The 22,653-nt window shown below is 36.0% G+C and overlaps 2 protein-coding genes across 2 annotated transcripts; one reads left to right on the top strand and one right to left on the bottom strand.

The window, feature by feature from the left end:
* The first annotated feature begins 4,248 nt into the window (after positions 1-4,248).
* On the top strand, positions 4,249-7,754 carry LOC103838560 (protein RICE SALT SENSITIVE 3). The gene is made up of 7 exons (XM_009115007.3): positions 4,249-5,263; positions 5,510-5,560; positions 5,649-5,828; positions 6,324-6,429; positions 6,660-6,701; positions 6,842-6,898; positions 7,011-7,754. Exons 1-7 carry the CDS (start codon positions 5,127-5,129, stop codon positions 7,527-7,529), a joined length of 1,092 nt encoding a protein of 363 aa, XP_009113255.2. The 5' UTR covers positions 4,249-5,126; the 3' UTR covers positions 7,530-7,754.
* Positions 7,755-19,944: 12,190 nt separating this feature from the next.
* Positions 19,945-22,178, bottom strand: LOC103838559 (exosome complex component RRP43). The gene is made up of 9 exons (XM_009115004.3): positions 21,951-22,178; positions 21,545-21,714; positions 21,414-21,463; positions 21,266-21,335; positions 21,078-21,183; positions 20,932-20,998; positions 20,737-20,812; positions 20,335-20,639; positions 19,945-20,237 (listed from the first exon to the last, which is right to left on the bottom strand). The coding sequence occupies exons 2-9, from the start codon at positions 21,702-21,704 to the stop codon at positions 20,166-20,168; spliced, it is 906 nt and encodes a 301-aa protein (XP_009113252.1). The 5' UTR covers positions 21,705-21,714; positions 21,951-22,178; the 3' UTR covers positions 19,945-20,165.
* Between the last annotated feature and the right edge of the window lie 475 nt (positions 22,179-22,653).

The raw sequence follows: 22,653 nt of genomic DNA, 5'->3' as shown, positions 1-22,653 counted from the left end.
ACTCCCCTTCATTAGTACATCATTTGAGTTCTTGAGATAATGTAATCCAGTCTGATGTAGTACCTTCTCAAAAGTCAAAACTAGTAGTCATAAACGTCTTGATAATGATTCATTTTGATCATTCTCTTTAATTTTTAATGTCATCGACCCATTGTAAAATACTTTGGAAGGACATCATTTCATCTTTGTAGTTATAAAATCCTATTTAAAATTCAATCATTTATGTATTCTTTGTTGTTCGGTTAAAATCTTACCATAGAAAATTTTGGTAAGATAAAAAACATTCAAAAACAGTACAATGTCTAAATCTTTGTTGTTTTTACTATTTACTCCATCCGTTCCTAAAAGATCCATGTTTTAAGAAAAATATTTGTTTCAAAAAGATACATACATTTTCAATACATTAATTAATAAAAAAAGTATACTTTCAAAAAATACAATTGTATTTAATAAATTCTCATTGGTTAAAATTTATTGAGAATAGTTAATTAAGAAAAATAATGTATTGAAAAATACAATTTTATATGTTTTCTTAATAAATGTGAATAAACTATAACAAGGATTTTTTTAGGAATAGAGAGAGTATAAGAGATATCCATTGAGTTTGAATGAGTCTTTGCTTCCTTCATTAAATGTGTTTGGTTAATTTAATTACAACCCATTATAGACCCTACTTAGCTAAAAGCCTCTAAAACACATGATGGGTTTGTTCCAATTAGTAATTGATTTTATTTTTCAAATATAAACCGCCAATAAGGCTAACATTACCAATACCAAAAAATCAATGTATTGGTAATCATTTGAAAATAAATGAACATTAACTATCTTACCAATGCATTGGCTAAGATATCGATCACTTCTCCAACAAGTAACACTGCTCATAAATAACTGGCTTCAGTAGTGTAAAATTTGAGGTAGAGGGTATGGGGGATACTTCAATTGCCAGAGACATAGCCAAGAGTGTGTTGCGTGATGGTTGTTATCAGTCATATTTGGCGCTTGGAGAGCCGGTGTGGCTACATGATCGTCTTCTCAGAGAATCAAATAGAGAATCAAATGGAAACAGACAGTGTATTCTTTCCCTTAAGAATGATGTTGTTATCCTCTCATGCCTTGCAAGTGTTGCAAATTTTTCTATCTTTATCATTTTGTTTCCGAACCTTTTTGGTTATGATTATTCACGGACGTTAAGAAAAACTATCTTACCAAAAAATTCCTAAAAGATCGACAATCACTTAAAGGTAAATATTGTTAGTGTATTTGGTAGGATTTATTTAGAAACAAAATATTACATTATACTTATTCTTTTAGAAAAAAAAAATATGTTAAAACTAATTTAAACTTAGTTACTATATTTCACTATTCTTGCGATGTAAAGAAATAATATGATTAATTATCATATATGTACTTGCAAATTTATCTATTTAAAAATGAAATATTACCTTGTGCTTAATCTTTGGAGCAACAATATCATCTTTTAAAACTTAGATTTTACTTTCATCTATATATACTACTCATCCGTTTTCTTCTCTGCCCTTCCGCAAATCATAGATATGATAAAGAAAACACCAAAAATATGGCTCTTCTTAAAGATGTCATTAATTTAAATTACATATTCAATTTGTTTTTAATGAATAAAATTAAATATAAAATCATTTGAACATAAAATATTAAAATTTATAATCCATTTATAATATATACTCCATCTGTATATGAAAATTTGATGTTTCTAACATCTTCACACATATTAAAAAAAAAATATTTTGTTTATCATTTTTTGGTTTTACACTTTTACCAATAAAGTTTCACTATTCATATTTTTACATTTTATTTGATGTTTTAATTTTAAAAACAAGTTTATTAATTAAAATACTAATAATTCGTATATGGAAGGAGTATATAATAACTATTCAAAATTTAATATTTTTCTACATGAATAACATATATCAATTTTTCTATACAAAAGTACATAGTCCATAAATTATATATATAACTTGTTTCAAAACTCAATGTCTGACTATGTACAATGGGGATGTTGATTAAAAGATTCAACTAGTTGAATAAGAAGGAAGTGAGGACCACTGACAACACATGTCACTTTTCTAAGGTTATTTGACATTTTCATATCTTTTTTGTTTTTTAAAACCAATTATTTTATTATAAATTAAATAATTTATTTTTATTTTTGATATGAAAATCAATCATTTAAAATTTTCTATCAGTAGAGACTAAGTTTATTTAATTTAGATATTTAAAAAATAATCATTAATTTATAAAATATGGTGTTAAATTTTATTAAACAAAACCATTGTAGTGGGTAAAAGTTAAATATGTGTTGAATGATGAGATGGAAGAAAGAGAAGATGGTGTGGAATGTAAAAAGATGAAGTGGAGGGTGTTGAATCTTGAAACCATGGTACATTAGGGTATAAGTATAATATAAAACTAACATTAAAAATTAAATAATTATTATATTACTATCTTTCAAAGCAATATGAGACAATATTTATTGTTTAAGATAATAATTAAATTAGTTCGATCAAATCAGTAATAAAATTATTGTGTTCAAAATACATATTAAACCAATATTTAGTATTGATATTTTTTTAAAAAAATCATATTAAAAGAACTAAACAATATAAAAGCTAAAAAGAACATCCATGCAGGCACACGAGTCAAAATCTAGTTGACTTTTAAATTGGGAATACATTTATCGCAACATGATATTTTAGGAAATTCGTATTATTAGGGAATTTAACAATTAATATGAATTCTTTAGCATTGACTTTGTATGAAACTGAGAATCTATATTATTAAAACTGAAGTATTTTTTTGATACTGTTTGGAAACTTAGATAGAAGATTAAATGAAAGTTGTTTGAAAATAAAGATAAAGAGATTAAATATTTTTTTATTTACATATTTAGTCACTGTATTTCTTTCTCATTTACATATTCTGTCGTTTGGAAACTTGGGTAGCAGATTAAATGAGAATTGTTTGGAAGTACGGATAGAAGATTAAATATTTCTTTTTATTTACACATTTAGCCATTGCATTTCTATCTTATTTTCAAATCTATCACTTCACTTAAAATCAAATATCATAAAATTAATAATAATTCATAAAAATCTACTGTAAAAAATTAAATAATTTTTAAATAAATAAACAAAAAAATCAATAGGTTAATATATGAATATTACAATTACATCAAACTGCATCAAGTTATAAAATTATAAATATAATATTACGTACAGATAAAAAATTATTATCAAACATCTATATTATAATATAATATATTATACTCTAAATATATTTTACAAAACATAAAAATATAAATGGACATTTTATAAAATCAATAGTTTATAAATTTACATTGAACGTAAGTTAATCCAACACCCACGCGGGGACGCGGATCAAGATCTAGTACATTTTAAAAAAGATGTTCCAGTTAGGTTAGTCACTTATATACACTAACGTAGGTATTAACCGAAATATATTCATTATTTAATAATTATTTTCTATTTCAAAATGCCATAAATTATGTGTAGTCTTTTTGTTATTTTAATGACCAAACTTGTGAATCATGTTTGGGTATATCGAAACCGGTTTATCTTCTTTCATATCGGTCAACAGAAACTGATAACATCAAAGTAAAATCTTGGGTGTAATGAAACCGATTAGCTATATATTCAACATGATGAATTTGAAAAATAAATGGATCGGGTCAAATTTTAGTCAACGTATATCAACATTCCTTGATCTTGTTCCCATAGATTTTGATATATATATCAACTATATTATCATATAGCAAGCGACATTCATCGTCATTTCTAAATTTTCATATAGAAAGGAATATGCATCTTAACGGCGATCTTAGTATGTTCAACGTGATATATTTGGGGGATCATCGTCATTTATAAATTTTCATATGGCAAGATAATTTTTTTATATAGCAAGCAAAATGCATCGTCATTTCTAGCACAATAATGTGTGTGAACTTTACAAAAACGTGATCAAGCTTGGCAATGTACATTGAGTAGAAGATATAGTGAGTTGAAAAATCATAAATATATATGGGAAAGATGTTTGTCCGCGATTTTTAAGTGAATGGTATTAGCCCTGTTCGTTTATTAGAAGCGGCGTCAATAACGTGCGATCAAAAATATCAAAGGCCAAGTCAGCATCTCATTAAAAAAAACTCGTTTGAAGATGTTGCGACTCAATTCATACATGTAACAATTGCCCCCGCCCGCAGTAATGAATCGCTGTTTTTTTTACGGGGGCCATTAAAATAGATGAACAAGCTTTAGCATCAGTTACGGCGACCATTGTCATATCGTTATTTCTCTCCATCGTTTGTTATTTTTTAGATGCGTATCTTTGCCGCCGCGTCTATAAAACGAATAGGGCTATTATATGTAATTATTCTATAAAATTAAGAGTAATTAAAAAGGTATGTGAGAAAGTTTGTGGTGATGATATCTAAGTATAATGGAAATTATGTGAATAACTTACAATTTTAATGTTACTTCTTAATAATGCTTCTCAAATAATATATAAAGGATATCTATTTTTTTAATTGCAAAACATGTTCAAATTATAGCGTTAAACGCTACCACGGGTCTGCTTTGCCTTAGTGAAATGTTTTTTTAATGTGGAATTCGTTATGTAGTCATTTGATTAATATCAGTAGAGGTTGAAAAATATATATCACTGTGTAAATACTCCCTCTGTTCTGAACCTTTATAAACTCATAAATAAATGACATAAAAGGTATCAGGTCTGCTTGCAGGTTTCCAAGCGTTAGGAAATTATGTGACTTTTTACTTAAAGAAATAAAAGTAAAGAGACACAAGAATAAAATGACGGTAGGTAAATAGCTACACACGAGGAAAATCCAAATGGGTAAATAATTTAATTTCTTATCTCCATCCAAAGTATAATAAAATAAAGAAAATGATAAAGAATAAAAAAGATGCTTTGGGGGATGGATCTAAGCTTGCTATTTAAAGGAGGATAGATGGTGAGGGTTTTCTATCTTCTTCATGTAAAGAAAGTCTTTACACGCCAAACAAAAACAAAGAGAAAAGAACCAAGGAAATAAAACTTTTGAAAATTAAGAATAAATGGAAGAACATCTAAATCCATTAGCTGTGACTCATCTTCTTCAACACACACTAAGAAGCCTATGCATTCACGAGAATTCCCAATGGGTTTATGCAGTTTTTTGGAGGATCTTGCCCAGAAACTATCCTCCTCCCAAGTAAGCTTATGATAAAAATTAACCGTATACACATAGAACAAGTCTAAAACTCTTGTTTTTCAGTACAAAAAAAGTTTCCACTTTCTTGTTAGTCTTTTTATTTGCTGTTATTCTAGAGCTTGTTATGTATTATTATTTGGTTTTTGGAGCTACAAATATATATATGTATGTAAGTATCTTATAGGTAAACAATATATTTGTCTGAATGATAACTATGTTCGATCATTTGGTGCTGTTTGCAATTAGATGGGATGGTCAAGGAGCTTATGATAGATCAAGAGGGAACAGGAGAAACTGGTACTATTAAAACCGCATATAGAAACTATTATATATATATAATGCTTTCATGGGTGTGTGATTAACAATAAGGTTGTGTAACTGGCAGGATCTTGGTTTGGGAAGATGGGTTTTGCAACTTTTCAGCTTCTGCTGGGGAAGTGAGCTCCGGCGAGTGTAGCGGAAGCGGTTCGACGGCTTACGGACATAGTGATTATCAACAATATCAAGGGCTTCAGCCTGAGTTGTTCTTCAAGATGTCCCATGAAATCTACAATTATGGAGAAGGGTATGTGAGGATAGAATACAAACACACATATAATATACATGTTTTGTTTCTTAACAAAAGTTAATTAAAGGATTTTTATTACTCAAAGAAATTTGTTTTCCCAGATTTTCTTTTTTCATACAGTACTTTCTCTCTTTTGGTTTTCACTTTTTGGTTAACAGGGTATTTTTTTGGACCAGAGCCATTCTCTTTCAATATCTTACCCAGTCTGTATCCATATGTATTTATATGTAAATAAGTTGGGTTTATACAGTTTTCAGTCAAACTACCTCTTTCCAAATAGAAGTTTATGATCCATATACCTATTTTAAAGTCTTGCGGGTGATTTGCAAAGTGTTTTTGATCGAAAAGCTGCTAAAGGAGTATTTAATCATACTTTTTTGGCAAAGGGAGTATTTAATTAATCATTGTAAACTAAAGAAAGTATTATTCAAATAGTTGTTAATTAATTTAATTATTCTCTCTAATGATTGAATGTTATTAAATTTTGTGCAGGTTGATAGGAAAAGTGGCTGCAGATCACAGTCACAAGTGGATCTATAAAGAACCTAATGACCAAGAGATTAACTTCTTATCTGCGTGGCAAAATTCTGCTGACTCAGTAAGCATATGCTCATATATATATATATATTAATATATATATATATATATACAGGCCTTCACATACACATTTTTATATGCCATTTACATATATTCATAAATTTGAAACAAAAAGTATCCATAAATTTGAAATTTTATAAACATAGATTTACATATTGTATAAGCATTATATCAACCACACCCTAATTAAAACTTATTGTAACACTAATCAGCGTTCATGTCAATGTGCAGTACCCTCGGACATGGGAAGCTCAGTTTCAATCTGGCATCAAGGTATCTTATTGTTACATCAACATATATATATATACACTTTTCCATATATATGCATTATCGTACATTTTTATGCATCAAACGGCTGCATTACGTACGTACATTTTAACTATATATATATATTTACATGAAACGTTTTGCAGACCATTGCCTTGATTTCTGTTCGAGAAGGTGTTGTCCAATTAGGAGCTGTTCACAAGGTATTTTTTTATCTCTCTCCCTCTTTCTATATATTTATATACACATCATATACACTTTGTATATTTATATATATAGATGATACATTTACATACTTAAAATGTTATGTTCAAGGTGATAGAAGATTTAAGCTATGTTGTGATGCTAAGGAAAAAACTGAGCTATATAGAAAGCATCCCTGGAGTACTTCTTCCTCATCCTTCTTCTTCTGGTTACCCTTTTATCAACGCTTCTCCTTCTGACACTTGGCATTTCCCCGGAGTAGCTCCTCCTCCTCCGTCACAGCCTGAGTACCACCAACAGCGTATCTACCACTCTGACCAGCACCACCACTTCTTGATGGGCCACCACCAACAACCGATAAAAATAACGCCGTCGATGAGTAGCCTCGAGGCTCTTCTCTCGAAGCTTCCGTCGGTTGTACCTTCAGTGACGCAAGCGGGGTACTTCCCGTTTCACCACAGTGCTAAGGAAGAAATGAGTCAAGAAGATCAAAACGGCGCGTTTAGGGTTCAACGTAATGATTTGGTTGGGGAGGGTAGTAATGATAATGACAACATTAATTACAATAGTAATAATGATAATTATAATTATAACAATAATTGCAGCAATAATAATTACGACAGGGAATAAGATCGGTGTGTTCTTAGCGAGGATTATTGAGTCTAATAAAATCTCGATTGTTTTCGTACTATAAGTAATAAATAAATGAGAATAAATTGTACTACGAATTTTCCTAGTCTGACATTTTTATTTCTTAGATTTTATGAAGTTTCTCTTAGTTGGCAAACTAAATAAATATTGTATTTGTATTGCATTGGTATGTTTTATGCATTGGTATGTATGTCTTGTTTCTGACGTAGTACGTTGATTTAGCGGTACTTGTGTACAAGTGTAGCAGATTCCATGTTTAAAAACAAAATTTAAACAAACAATAAAAATAAATTGGCATAAATATTATTTTCTCGCAATGGAATTTTCGGTTAGCTGCTTCTTTGGACTTGTTTTGGTCAAGAAATCAAAATTTTAATAACTTCTTACATGGCTTATCGTATGTATAATCTAGTCGATCGGTTATAGAAAAAAATACAGGATTGGCTACTATATTGCCTTATCTGAATTTAGAGTGTTTTCTGACTAATGTCAGGAGTTAGCCAAATTATCTTTACTAAATTTCATGTAAACTGGATGCGATAAAGTGCAAATCCAGATTGACTAAAATATCAGTTTTGTTCTTATTACGAATCAAATCGAATCCAGACAAATGGATTTACATCTATGTTTTCTAAACCAACCTGGACACTGAGCCATACAGTTTTATGGGTCACCGGGTCAACTGCAGACGAACCTCGATTTGATATATTAATTAATTTCAGTGTGTAATTATATATTAGCTATTAAATATATAAGAAAAAAATTATTTATTTAAGTTTTTTTTTTCATTTCAGATACAAACTATTTAAAAATAATTTAAACTATTTAACAATTTTTGCAACTAGTCAAGAGTTCGAATATATAATAGAAAATGTATCAAATTTTAAAATTCATGTTCTAAATGTCTAATATGAATAATAAATTAATTTTTAAATCTAAAATAAACTAAAAAGTAAAACATCAAGATTATAATAGATTTTTGATAATAAAAATAAAAGTGTGTGAAATTACCTCAACTAATTTTGATTATATCTATCACTGTTCACTTTTCCAGATGACATAGTGAAAACTTCATTAAAACCTAATATAAAACAGATTTTAATAAAATAATTAAAAACTTAAGATTTTTTTAGTTCAGCTAATGATTTAAAAGGTAGTCGGGTTCTGGGTTTAAGAGTTTTTAACAGATCTTATCAGATTTTTAACAGTATTTAAGATTCAAACCGAATTATTTTCCGGTTCACTGAGTTTACAATTTCGACCAGATTCAAATTGGGTACAGAAACACTAATTTTACATTATGTCCTATCATAGGCTACCATTACTTGGTTAGATTTTATAGCTCGCACCAAAAGCTGGTAAATCGCAGTGACTGCAGTTAATTTTGAAGTGGGCAAATATTTAGATCATAATCATATATTTATAATCTGAATGGATTTATGTAGAAAGAATAAACTACGAGAACTGACTTTATATAATCAAATCTAGAAACGCTTATAACTACACTATTACATCTAAATTACATTTCATAACTTTCTTAATTTAAGATAATCATAAATATAGACAATGCAACAAAGTAACAAGGACTTCTTTGATTTTTCTTTGTTTAGCTATAAATAGTTACAATAAATTTAAGAAAAAAAAAATGGAGCGAGAGAAAACCCTAGCCGCTAGCGACCCAAAAGGTGATTCTCAGATCTGAAGCCCCCCGCCCCCGACGTCTTCTCCGATCTGGCCCTCCGGCCTTTCCAGACTCACAAGGGAGACTACCAACACTCCTTGTGTTTTCTGTCGTCTAGATCTTCTCCGTATCTCTCTGGCTTCTTTGCCACGTCTACTTTTTCATCGTTTTCTCTCTCAGTCTGTCTCTACTCCGGCCTCCCTCTAGTAAACTGCTAAGCCTCAGCGAACCCTACATCATGTCTCTATCATCGATGATCGTGCGTAAAGGTGGTCCCTCTACCGTGCGTCGCAAGCTTGACTCGGAAGATGAGATCATCCGAATCCCGGACTGTGATCTTGATGCTGTGGCCGATCGCTTCCGTCTGACTCTTATTGGACGAGTTTTTAACCTTCAAGGACGAAGCATTGATGCTTTGATCCACCTTCTCCCTCGTAACAGGATCTGGAATGTTGAGGGACGAGTTAGAGGGATCAATCTTGGCAATGGGCGTTTCCAGTTCGATTTTGACAATGAAGCTGACCTCCTTTCCGTCTTAAACAAGCGTCCTTGCCATTTTAACCAATGGAGTTTCGCACTCGAGCGATGGGAACCTTTCACCAGTGAATCCTTTCCCAATACAATCCCTTTCTGGATCAGTGTAACAGGAGTCCCAGTGCACTTCTGGAATGATCAGACTTTCATTGCAATCTCGAAGCCCTTGGGAACTTGGGTCTCCCTCGATTCAAAAAGAGCAAGGATTCAAGTATCTGTCAATGTTGACATGCCCATACAGTTTGAACGCCGCATCGAATTTCCAAATGGAGATATCGGAAGGGTCTCCTTCTCTTATGAGGGCCTCCACCGATCCTGCTATACCTGTCATATGATCTCTCATGATGAGAATGTTTGTCCCCAGCTTACACCGGAGGAGCGTGAACTTAAACGACAACAACGAGCAATCATCAACGCCCAAGGGGACACTCTATCTATCCAGACGGGACACGACGGTCGGGTCCCGAACTTGAAAAGGCCTCGTTCCCCTCTCCATGAACGCAATTCACCCCCTCCAGGGCGACAGAGGACCTCTCCATCCAACCTATCTGAGCGAGACTATCGCAGGGAAGGAAAAAGGCACGCTCACTCACCTCCCCGTGATACCAGAGCGTATCGCCCTTCCCAGAAAGATTATCCAAGAGATAATGACAACTCGTATCGCAACAACACTCGTAAGGAAGATGTCTGGAGACGCTTAGAAATACTGCCGCGTGCTTCTTCCGCATATGGAAAGCTCAACTCCTCTCGTACTTCACGTAGAGAGAACCCTTACCCCCAAAAGAACAGAGAGAACAAGCAACCGATGCCGTACAATGGACGTTACTCAAGCAACCGACAACAGGCTACACGTGAATGGCGCCCTCGTTCTCCCCCGAAGATAATCCCTTCCACTGATATGGTGCCAGTCTCTTCTCGCACTCCTCATATGGAGAAAGAAGGCCCTTCTCGTGCTGTCTCGGACTCCCAGAGAACTATCTCGGACCAATTTGGACACCTCGAACTGGGTGAAATACGCACGGAAGATCAGCCAAAGAGCCCAATTGCTGAAACCGATGAAGAACGTCTAAGACGTATCAAGGGGAAAGGCCTTATCACTGATACTCCTACCTCGCGTGAACGTGAGCCAGGACGTATCCGATCCTCTACCCTCGTCATCCGAGAACCAGCAATTGATACATTAGATCGCCAACCAATCAAATCACCGCATACTGCGGCTCCTCCTCCTGAGCATACGGATAAGAACCCCAATCCCCAAGACATGGAGCTTGATATTGATTTTGATCAGGAGCTGGATATTACTCTCACTGAAGAAGAGATAGCTCTGGTCGATAGTCTGGCCAAGGATGCTGAACTTGCTGAAATGGACGCTGAAATGATGGAAAACGATGACCTCCTAGACGAGATACCTGATGAGGCTGCGGAAAAAATCGACGCCATCTCCCAGCTCTCTCCAACAAATGTTGAGGATTCAACTGTTATGCAGGAGGATCTTCTGGCGCCAACCCGAGCCCAAACCGTAACCAACCCGAACAGGAGCAAACCATACCAAGCCCCTCCTACTCTGCCTTCTGCGAAAGGTTATCTCAAGAAGCATGCCCCCAAAAGCCCAGATTTGAAAGGTGCAAAAGCGGTAAAGGCTTCCAAAAAGCTCAGTCAGCTCCGTGTTCGTAGCTCACCTCGAAAACGTAATAATTCGGGTAATCATTCTCTTGTCATGTCCTCTGCTGTCCCTCGTAATGAGGTGTTCCCCTCTGCTATAAGCAAAAAAACTTTGTCTCTCTCAGGTTCGGTGGTGTCCCAGAAACCACCCAGTAAGAGAATATGAGTGCTATAGCTTGGAATTGTCAGGGAGCCGGAGCTTACCTGACCAAGAAACATCTCCGGGAATTGCATCGTTGTTTTACTCCTTCTTTTCTTTTTCTTTCAGAAACAAAAAATAGTTATTCTTTTCTTCAGGATTTTCAATTTGAATTTGGTTATAATAAATTGTTTACCGTGGAACCTGAAGGGCGAAGCGGTGGACTTGCGCTTTTCTATTTAGATTCTCTTGATGTTACTATTCTATATTCCAATAATCGTATGATCGATATTGAGGCAACCATAGCTGGACATAAAGTTTATATTACCTTTGTCTATGGAGATCCGGTTATTAATTACCGAGAAAATGTATGGGAACGCTTGACCAGAATGAGTCTCACCAGGTCTGGAGCTTGGCTGATGGTTGGTGATTTCAATGAAATTACCAGCAACTTAGAAAAAAAGGGTGGACGCAAGCGTAGTGAGGCCTCTTTCCTACCCTTCAGGAACATGCTCGCAAATTGCGGAATGATTGAATTCCCATACTGATGCAGCGGACGATAGGTTGAACGGTCGATCTAGAAACTTTTAGGGTTCTTCGAGACCTGTTCTTGGATCAATCAAGAGTTTCTTTCGATAGCGTCTTGAGACCAACTTCTTGTATTGATGAATTTAATCAAATCAATAACAAGGCAACTCAAAGAAGATGAATTGAATCAAATCTCTTTCAAGGTATAAGCAAAAGCTCTATTTTTATTTATCAAAGTCTCCCTACAACTTTAGGCTTCAATGCCTATTTATAATAAATCCTTAATCTAAAAAACTCTAATCTTAATTAAAATAGGAAAACCATTAAAATATAGAAAATATAAATAAAAGGTAATTATCTAAATTAATATAACTAATAAAATAAATAACAAGATATTTGGAAATATTCCAAATACTTATCTGCATCATTCTCTCCGGGTTGGAAAAGATTCGTCCTCGAATCTTGAATAGGTTTTTCGTGGCTGAAATCTTCCAATATTTATCTTCAAATCCGAAATTTTCATAAAACCGAATCTTCTGACTTTCCCCAAAATTTGCACGTAACTCATCCTGTACGGGATTTGCACGGATCTTGTCTCGCCCGAATTTTGCACGAATCTCGTCTTGCCCGATTTTTGCACAGACGAAATTTGCAAAAAAATCTTCACTGAAAACGAAATCGACAACGCGGACATCATCTTCATAGACATCGTAGATCGGATCACCATAGATCTCTCGATAGATCTCATAGTTTTCTTCTCTCTCAACAAAGGGACTTTCGTCCTGGATAAGATAGATGTTCGCACTCACCATGACATCCAGAATCGTTCTTCGATTAAGAAACCAAAGAGACGCAGCTCTGATACCACCTGATGCAGCGGACGATAGGTTGAACGGTCGATCTAGAAACTTTTAGGGTTCTTCGAGACCTGTTCTTGGATCAATCAAGAGTTTCTTTCGATAGCGTCTTGAGACCAACTTCTTGTATTGATGAATTTAATCAAATCAATAACAAGGCAACTCAAAGAAGATGAATTGAATCAAATCTCTTTCAAGGTATAAGCAAAAGCTCTATTTTTATTTATCAAAGTCTCCCTACAACTTTAGGCTTCAATGCCTATTTATAATAAATCCTTAATCTAAAAAACTCTAATCTTAATTAAAATAGGAAAACCATTAAAATATAGAAAATATAAATAAAATGTAATTATCTAAATTAATATAACTAATAAAATAAATAACAAGATATTTGGAAATATTCCAAATACTTATCTGCATCACATACTCAGGCAACCCTCTCTCTTGGGTAGGCAATAGAAGTAATGGCAAAGTGCAATGCAGACTAGATCGAGCAGTTGGAAATGAGGATTGGCACCACTATTTTTCCCACACGAATGTGGAGTATCTTCGCCTATGGGGTTCAGACCACCGTCCCATCCTCTCTCGTTTTCTCTCCGGCAAGAAAACTGGCAGACGTGGTTTTAAATTTGACAAAAGATGCATTGGCAAAGAGGGTTTCCGTGAAACCATTCTCCATGGCTGGAATGATCCAAGCGCTTTCGACCGTGATGACCTCCATGACCGGATTGAGCTCTGCAGAAAGCACATTTCTCGATGGAAGAGAGCTAACCCCTCTAACACGGCAAAGAAGATTGAAGAAATCAAAGACCAGCTCGAGCAGGCCCAACTCGATGACAATTTCTCAAATGAGGCGATCCTGAACCTTAAATGGAATCTCTGCGCCGCCTTTAGAGATGAAGAACTCTATTGGAAACAAAAGAGCCGAGCTAACTGGTTACGAGAGGGAGACTGCAATACAAAATTCTTCCACGCTACTACAAAGCAGCGGAGAGCAAGAAACCGGGTTCTTAGACTCCGACGGGCAAACGGCTCATGGGCCGATACCGATGAAGATTTGGAACAGGTGGCGACTGGGTACTTTCAAACCTTGTTCACTTCATCAAATCCCTCAGACTTTGAGGAATCGCTACAATACATTACTGCAAGAGTAACCCCGACCATGAATGCAGCCCTTACAAGTATTCCATCTGATGATGAGATCCAACGCGCTATGTTTGACATAAACCCCGATAAAGCCCCCGGGCCAGACGGAATGACAAGTCTCTTCTTCCAGAAATATTGGGGAATTACGGCTGAGGTAGTACGGAGTACGGTGAAGGAATTCTTCTTGACTGGCACCATGGACCCCCGTTTAAACCAAACCAACATCTGCCTCATCCCCAAGACGGAGAGACCATCGGAAATGGCTGAATTTCGACCAATAAGCCTGTGCAATGTCTCTTATAAAGTCATCTCAAAACTCATGAGCAAGCGCCTGAAGAAATGCCTCCCGAAAATAATCTCGGAGACTCAATCGGCCTTTGTGGCTAGACGTCTGATCACAGATAATATTCTCGTCGCACACGAAGCTTTCCACGCCTTGCGAACCAACCCGGGTTGCAGATCGAGGTTTGTTGCTATCAAAACGGACATGAGCAAAGCTTTCGATAGAGTTGAATGGTCCTTCCTCGAAGCGCTTCTCCTGAAACTAGGTTTCTCTACGCAATGGGTATCCTGGATCAAAATTTGTATTTCATCAGTCTCTTATCAAGTCCTGCTAAATGGAGAACCAAAAGGAAAGATTACACCATCCCGTGGCATTCGACAAGGAGATCCACTATCGCCTTTCCTATTCATTCTCCTAACGGAAGCTCTTATCTCTCAACTCCAAGGGGCGGAAAGGGAAGGAAGAATTACTGGACTCAAAATCGCCAGAAACAGCCCACCAATCTCCCACCTTTTATTTGCCGACGATAGCCTTTTTTTCTGTAGAGCAGACATTCAGCAATGCTCCGAACTCGTGAGGATCATCAACATGTACGGCTTATCTTCCGGTCAGCAGCTGAATGTAAACAAGTCATCCATCCTCTTTGGAAGTAAGGTCCCTCCGGACATCAAATCGGAGCTTAAGCGATCGCTCGGAATATCGAAAGAAGGTGGTATGGGAGTCTATCTAGGGTTGCCAGAGAAAATATGTGGCAGCAAAAAGCAGGCCTTTGCTTTCATCCAAGACCGGTTCCTTAACCGTATAAACTCATGGTCTGGGAAACTCCTATCTAAAGGAGGAAAAGAAGTTCTAATCAAATCCGTTGCTCAAGCCCTCCCTACCTATGTCATGTCATGTTTTCTGCTCCCTCTAGAGATTACTAGGAAACTTACCAGTGCAATCTCCCGATTCTGGTGGAGTACTAAACAGGATAACAAAGGTCTGCACTGGATTGCCTGGAAAAGTATTTGTACCCCCCTTGAGAAGGGAGGTCTCGGTTTCCGCGATTTTCGAAACTTCAATCTCGCATTACTTGCGAAGCAACTCTGGAGACTAATCCAATATCCATCGTCTCTTCTCGCTAGAGTTTTAAAAGGCAGGTACTTCCGCCTCTCGACTCCAGTGGACGTTACTAGGGCAAGCTCGCCATCTTATGTTTGGCGTAGTCTGATGGCGGCTCAACCACTCCTGAAGGCCGGCTTAAGGAGATCAATTGGGACGGGCAACAATACCATGGTCTGGTCTGATAATTGGCTCCCGGATGCCAAGCCAAGACCCGCTACTCCCTGCGGTCCTTCCTTCAACCCGAACCTTCGAGTAAGCGATCTTATTGACCCGATGTCCCATGCCTGGAACCTTACGAGGCTCCAAAGCATAATCGCAAAAGAAGATGTGCCGTTGATCATGAGCCTGCGTATCCCCCGAACTCAGCGCCTTGATAGCTACTGTTGGGCTCCCACAAAGTCTGGAGCTTACACAGTCCAGTCGGGGTATGTTCTCGCGACAGAACTCGACTCCGCACATGCCTTCCCGTCTGTCTCCGAGCCTAGTATTACCTGCCTAAAAGCAAAGGTCTGGACTCTTAAGACCTCGAGAAAGATTAAACACTTCATTTGGAGTGCACTATCAGATAGTGTCCCTGTATGCAGTCGTCTCTCCGACCGTCACTGCAGTATAGACAGATACTGCCCAAGGTGTGGCGCCGACGACGAGTCAGTAAACCATTTACTATTCGAATGCCCACCTTCTGCCCAGACATGGGCTCTCGCTCACATACCTCATTCTCCGGGGTTTTTCCCGAGCTCATCGACTTACAGTAACCTCAATCATCTCCTCTGGCCGGCAAAAGGACTAGGCGTCCCGTCCTCGATCCTAGATAACGTGCCATGGATTTTGTGGTTTATCTGGAAAGCCCGAAACGATAAAATTTTCAACGGAGCAGACATCTCTCCGCTTGATACTGTCCAGATCGCCTTGTCGGAAGCAGATAACTGGAGGCTCGCACAGATCATACATAAAGCTCATGCTGATGAAGAGATTTTGCCTCAAACCAGCGCATAACCCCTCGGCCCCCGTTGCTCTTTTGATGCCTCATGGCACCAAGACGACGCACTTTTTGGCGGAGGTATGGTCCTGACGGATAAGGATGGGGAAAAGACCTTTGGTTCATTCACTAGTAACCGAGGCTTAACCCCCCTACACGCCGAGCTTCACGCTCTGCTGTGGGCCATGAAATCCACACTCCAACTGGACCACCTAGATATGACCTTTGAAACTGATTGTCAACAACTGGTCAAGATCATCGAAGACGAAAAAAAAGAAGACTGGCCATCCTTAATGGTCGAATTTGAAGAGTTTTACTATCTGCATTCTATGTTTAATTCTTGCTCCTTATGTTTTATTCCCCGTTCCTGCAATGTCCGTGCCGATGGCCTTGCAAAAGGTGCTCGAGCCCGTGGTGTTATCTTTTCCCATGTAAACTCTAGACTCCCTTGCTGGATGGCTCAAACCAACCACACGGAGCTTTCTTAATAAATTATGGAGTTTTTGATGCCAAAAAAAAAAGTTACAATAAATTTAAGAAATAATAAACACTATTCGGTTGATGGATGTGTCAAATCCTAGTTTTAAATTAGAGAGCAAAATGAACGGCTGATGGTTGTCAAGTGTTGAAAGAATTACCATGTGGATGGTTTACCGGACTAAAATCCAAAACATCTATAATTTACAATCACGGCTAAACATTTGTAAAGCATTAATATCCAAATTATCAACAAACCCTACAAATGAGTCTATATTTCAAAAAAATTTGGGCCGAATATCCATTCTCATATCCAACACCGTAGAATATTCAATCCGTTCCTAAAAGATTCATGTTTTTTTTTAAAAAAATGTTTCAAAAAGATACATTATTTATATTTTCAATACATTAATTAATGAAAATTGTATTTTAAAAAAAATACAATTGTGTTTAATAAATACTATTGATTAAAATTTATTGTGAATAATTAATTAAAAAAAATAATGTATTGAAAAATATAATTTTATATGTTTTCTTAATAAGTGTAAAAAACTATAACATATATCTTTTAGGAACAGAGGAAGTATAATATTAGTTTTGTATTGAACGTTTGGGATCTTTAGACTTTTCCTTTCGTATTTTCTAAAACTGAGGAAATGTTGTTCTTTTTTTGGGCAAAAACTGAGGAAGTATTGTTAGTCTGTGTTTTGGGTTTCCATCTTCCAACGTTATCGAAAAAGACCCACGAACTAAGCAAATGGTCATTGATGTTCTGAGATGATTATTATTTTTAATTACCAACCTAGTCCTGAACTAATCAACGATAATATCGGTGATATAGAAATCGAAGATTGGAAAACATTTCACATCAACCTCCAAGATGATGGTTAATTGCTTTAATATGTTGCATATATCAGGTTTACTCAACTACCACTGTTGGAGGTTTTAGTTAGTTGTGCATTTTGGTTTTTAAGGTCGCTACTACAGAAACTTACGTTGTTATCTCAGAAGACTTGAAATATGGACCTGAACATGATAGCTGACTTTCTTACAATAATTTAGTTTGTACATGCCCTTGTTGGTTAGAAAGAAATATTAATGTATTTATTTTTCATTGTATAAAAAGTGACATTTTATATAACATTAACGACACACTGCATATTATAAACTTGGGAAATATTTGTTTATCAGATAGATCTTGGACAGCCTCTTCTCAGTTTAGTAGATGTGGATGGATATGGATGGACAATGGTGGAACATTTAACTTATGGAGACAAGAAATATCACTCGATGCGAATCAGCTTTGTATTCGGAAGTATAAACACTGCGGTGGGCAATGAAGAACATGCTTCAACATCAACATGCCAGAGCTTTGGGACAAATTGTAAGGAGTTGATTGCAATGATAAAGGAACCTCATGTCTGGCCAAGCTTTGCGACGAAATTGGAATAGGATAGAGACGCTACAGATATGCTTTCCGGATTTTAACATCATTCATGTTTCATGAGCGCGCAATCAGACTTCAGACTTTTTAGCTAAGACGGCTAGATCATTTCATAGGGAATTACTTTTTATTGGTTGTTCTATTCCGATCTGGTTACCCAGACCACCTTAAGTTTGAGTAATAGAACGATGTTTTGACGTAAAAAAGAAACGACACACCGCATAACTCATAGCCATAATATAAACAAAGATTTCACACAAAACTAATGAACCACACCTAAAAACTTTCTATACAGAAGTTTGTTTTAGTCCATGGGAGAAAACAAATTATACATAAAGAATAGGATAATCATTCGGGCAATTCTCTCAAATAAACTTTTTTAAGTTTTTGTCACAAAAATAGCACTTAAAAAATAAAATGACCAAAATAACACTTTTTTGTTTGAAAATTTCAATATCTATTTTTTGAATTTTTAAAATTTAAAACCCTATCCCAAAACCTCACCCCTTAACTCTAAACTCTAAGTCCAGATTAGTTAATCTTTGGGTATAAATGTATATTTATTCTTTAATAAAATTTATTTTGATCATTTTCTTCTTTCAGGTCTATTTTTGTGAAAATAAACTAAAAATGACTATCTAAAGGAATTTCTCTAATCTCATTATGTGTATATATATATATATATGAATATTGGAACGAACACCTTAACACTTTCTAACTCACGTGTGAAACTGTTGATTTCTCCTTGCTCCAACACATCTTTGCCGTCAATCTTGTAATCTACCCTCATCCGCATCACAATGGGTTTCTGAAACGGTGAAAAAACAGAGATTATCATGAAAGTTAATGAAATTGTATCTGTAGTGGATATTGGAGCATTGTTTTCATGAATAGATAATAAGTGTCCATTCATCGAGCGGTTTTGCGCAGAGGCTGCAGGACTTCCTATTGACTAACAGGTCCAAAAGAATATCGGCACCAGCTTCTCAAGGCTGCATGGTACCTGAAACTGATAGAGGTGATAGGTAAGCAAAGAGCCTAGAGATTTGGACAATACAATGCAGCTTCACAACAAAACACGATAGCAGCACACTCTTTCCTCACAACAGCTTGTTCCTCAGCACGAATCATGTTGCTGCAATAAATAAAAATATCAATCATATGATGTATTCATATTTACATATTGTCAATTTAAAGAATTAATCAAAGCAATGTGTAGCGTGAGTGAGTGAAGTAAATCACTGCAGCGTTGGGACAAGCTACCTTGAATAACCTAGGCTAGGGACAAAGGCTGAGAATTTTAACAGGCCAATGGATACAGAATACAGACTACAAAAGGAAATACATTCATATACACTGTTTTTTTTTACATTCATATACACTTGTGTAAGTTCCATAAAGATGTCAAAACATATTCATCACCTTTTTGCAAATTTTCAGTTGATCCCCTGTATGGTTATTTTATCTAGTCACTATGAACTATGTTTGAACCATCTTCTAAGGGATCAAATGTGTAGCAATAGCATATTCATCCAGTTAGAAAGTTCCAAGCATAAAACATAATGTGAAGAGTTTCTTTTTGTTTCACTTCATATTTTCCATTATCGATAGATATACTCAACAATCCATATGAAATGTAGAGAGCATATAATCGAACAGTTACACTAACATTAAACTCATTATAAGATCACCAAAAACATAATGTTAACAAAAATGGTGAAGAGCACTAGATTTCTTCATAATGTTACGGAATGATAAACATTGTCCATCTGATTTCTTAATCAGTCGATATCCATCTCTCCCAGTATCTGCTTAAGCTCCTTCCCTCTCTTCCTTGCTAACTCCACACAGCTCTGCCAAAAAGCCAAAACCCACAAGGCTAAACTTTATAAGGAAAAAAAGAAACAAGTGTAGTAATCAAAGCTGTGAGAATGCTGAGAACACTCTCACCTTGATGGCTGATGAACCAGCGAGAGCGTTTCCTCCGGATTTATTGAAAGAAACAATCTGATCTGAAGAGTCCAAAACAACAGTCACCAGAGTGTCCATGATCGATTCTTCTTCAGCTGTTGGGTCTGCTAGAATGTACTTCTTGTGGAGTATGCATGTTAAAGCAAAAGGTATGTTCTTGAGCGTGAGCTTTCTCTTCTCCTTGTTCACAGCTTCCTTCTCCTTGATCGATGCATTCTCCTCTTGTTCTCCATTGATGGCAACTATTCTTCCGTTGTCGTTGAGAGCAACAACAGGTATTTGCACTGCAAAAATACAAAAAAGATCTCTTATGCATCAGATATATGTCACATGGGTCATATCTAAGGCTTGCTCTTCTCAGCAGATTAGGATATATCTTACAATTAGAAAAGGCAGCAACAGCAGAGAGCAGAGCAGCATCGAAAAGAGCTCCATCAGCATCCAAACAGTATATGTCCTAATAGAAATTTCAGAGAGCGGCAAAATTTTATTTATCTACACACAGTAAGAAACTCACTAGAGACGAATGGTGATGAAAACCAATTAAGAAGGCGATATAGAGGGAGGTGTGCTGACCAGATAACCCATCCAAGCAGCTTTTCCACTAACTAGGCACAGTTCTTTAAGGTCAATCATATCACAGCTGCAACAAAGAGAAACAGTTTTAGAAGAAAAAGAAAACACTCTCTAAGACACAGTAATGACTCTACAAATCCAAACACCTTGAGAAAATATCAGACAAACGCTTGGAGATAACAGGAGCTTCATCAGCTGGTCTTCCAGGACGAACAGTTGGAGAGCATATAGGAGGCATGTGGAACTCAACAGCTAAAAAAAAGTAATCTATCAGACACAAAACCAAATAGAAAGAGGCAAAGAGAGATAAATAAGGTAGATGCAACAAACAAACCTATGCATCCTTCGTCTGGGGAGTCTGTAGAAGGACTCATAACTTCCATTCTTATAGCAGCAAGCATTGTCTATACCAAAAAAAAAACACAGAACTATATAAGAAAAACACTAGACTCAGTAAACAATATGTGAGTTGAAAAGCTTACAGTAGAACCAATCTTGGCAAGAGCAGATCCATCAGCAGACGAAACAAGTCCTATACACAATAGAATTACAATCAATCAAGTCAAAAGTGTTCCATTGACTGACTCTGATGATGAAAGTAAGAGGCTTTTACCAAGGTTGACAATGGTGTCTCTGGCTGTTCCAAGTGGTCTACCATCAGGTCGGAGAGACTCAGAGAGATGGCGCTCGAAGAAACGAAGAGGGAAGAGCCTTCTGAAAGCATCCACCTCCATCTCTGTCGACAAGTCTTGAGATGAATCTGGTAATCCCATTGTTTTGCTTCTGTCACCAAAAAGACAAGAATATTTGTTAACTAAGATTACAGCAAGCGAGGAGTTATTAAGTTCTCATACGAACAAAAAAGACAAGAAACAACTTCATTCTTCTATCAACCAAAGCTCAAAGCTAAAACAAAAGCTTGGTTCTTTTGCCATTAATGCTACAATATGTTAAAACTGGTGCTTTACTTCTATTAACAAAGCAGGAACAAACTTGTCTCAAGAAATACAAAACATTACTTGGAAGCTGATGCACAAAAGAGTCGCAGCAAGAAGAAGTTACAAGCAAGAGAAGTAGGTTAGCACGGCTGAACGTAAAAGGAGGGATTCGACGGCCAAGGAGACGGAGACGGTGACGACGTGGAGAGCTAGGTTTCTCTGATTATAATACTTCTTATTTCTTAATGGACCCGAAATAAAGCCCACTAATTCCTACAAGAAGAAAACCCCAAATTTAAAGAAAAAAGTGAAGTATACAGTTTGCAACTAGACGACTTTGGCGAAGATGATAAGGTGCACGTGAGCTAATTCAACTAATTTCCTCTATAAACTATCCTTTCATAATATGTAGTGTTACCTTACGGTTATAAAGCATACAAATTATGTCCAAAATACAATGTTGTGGGTATTACCCGTTTGATCAGTGTTTTGAAACCTTACCCGCGGACCCGCAGTCTAACCGGTAAATTCGGTGATCCGGTATGTAATCCGAGGATCCGGTATGTAATCCGGTGACCCGGTATATAATTCGGATTTAGAAATTAGGATAACAAGAATATTTGTAGATATATGAGTATTCTTTCAGAGTTTTTCATCAATATATTGTATTTTTAAATAATTTTCTTTAAAACTGTTATTTTTTTAAAGTTTTCATTTCTTAGAGAATTTTTATAGATTTGAGTTTGTGATTTTCAAATAAAGATAACAAAAATATTTGTGGATA

Source organism: Brassica rapa, chromosome A09, assembly GCF_000309985.2.
Source record: "Brassica rapa cultivar Chiifu-401-42 chromosome A09, CAAS_Brap_v3.01, whole genome shotgun sequence".
In the NCBI taxonomy this organism is placed as follows: Eukaryota; Viridiplantae; Streptophyta; class Magnoliopsida; order Brassicales; family Brassicaceae; genus Brassica; species Brassica rapa.
The sequence above is the reverse complement of the archived record's forward strand: the minus strand, read 5'-3'. Positions and strand labels throughout refer to the sequence as shown.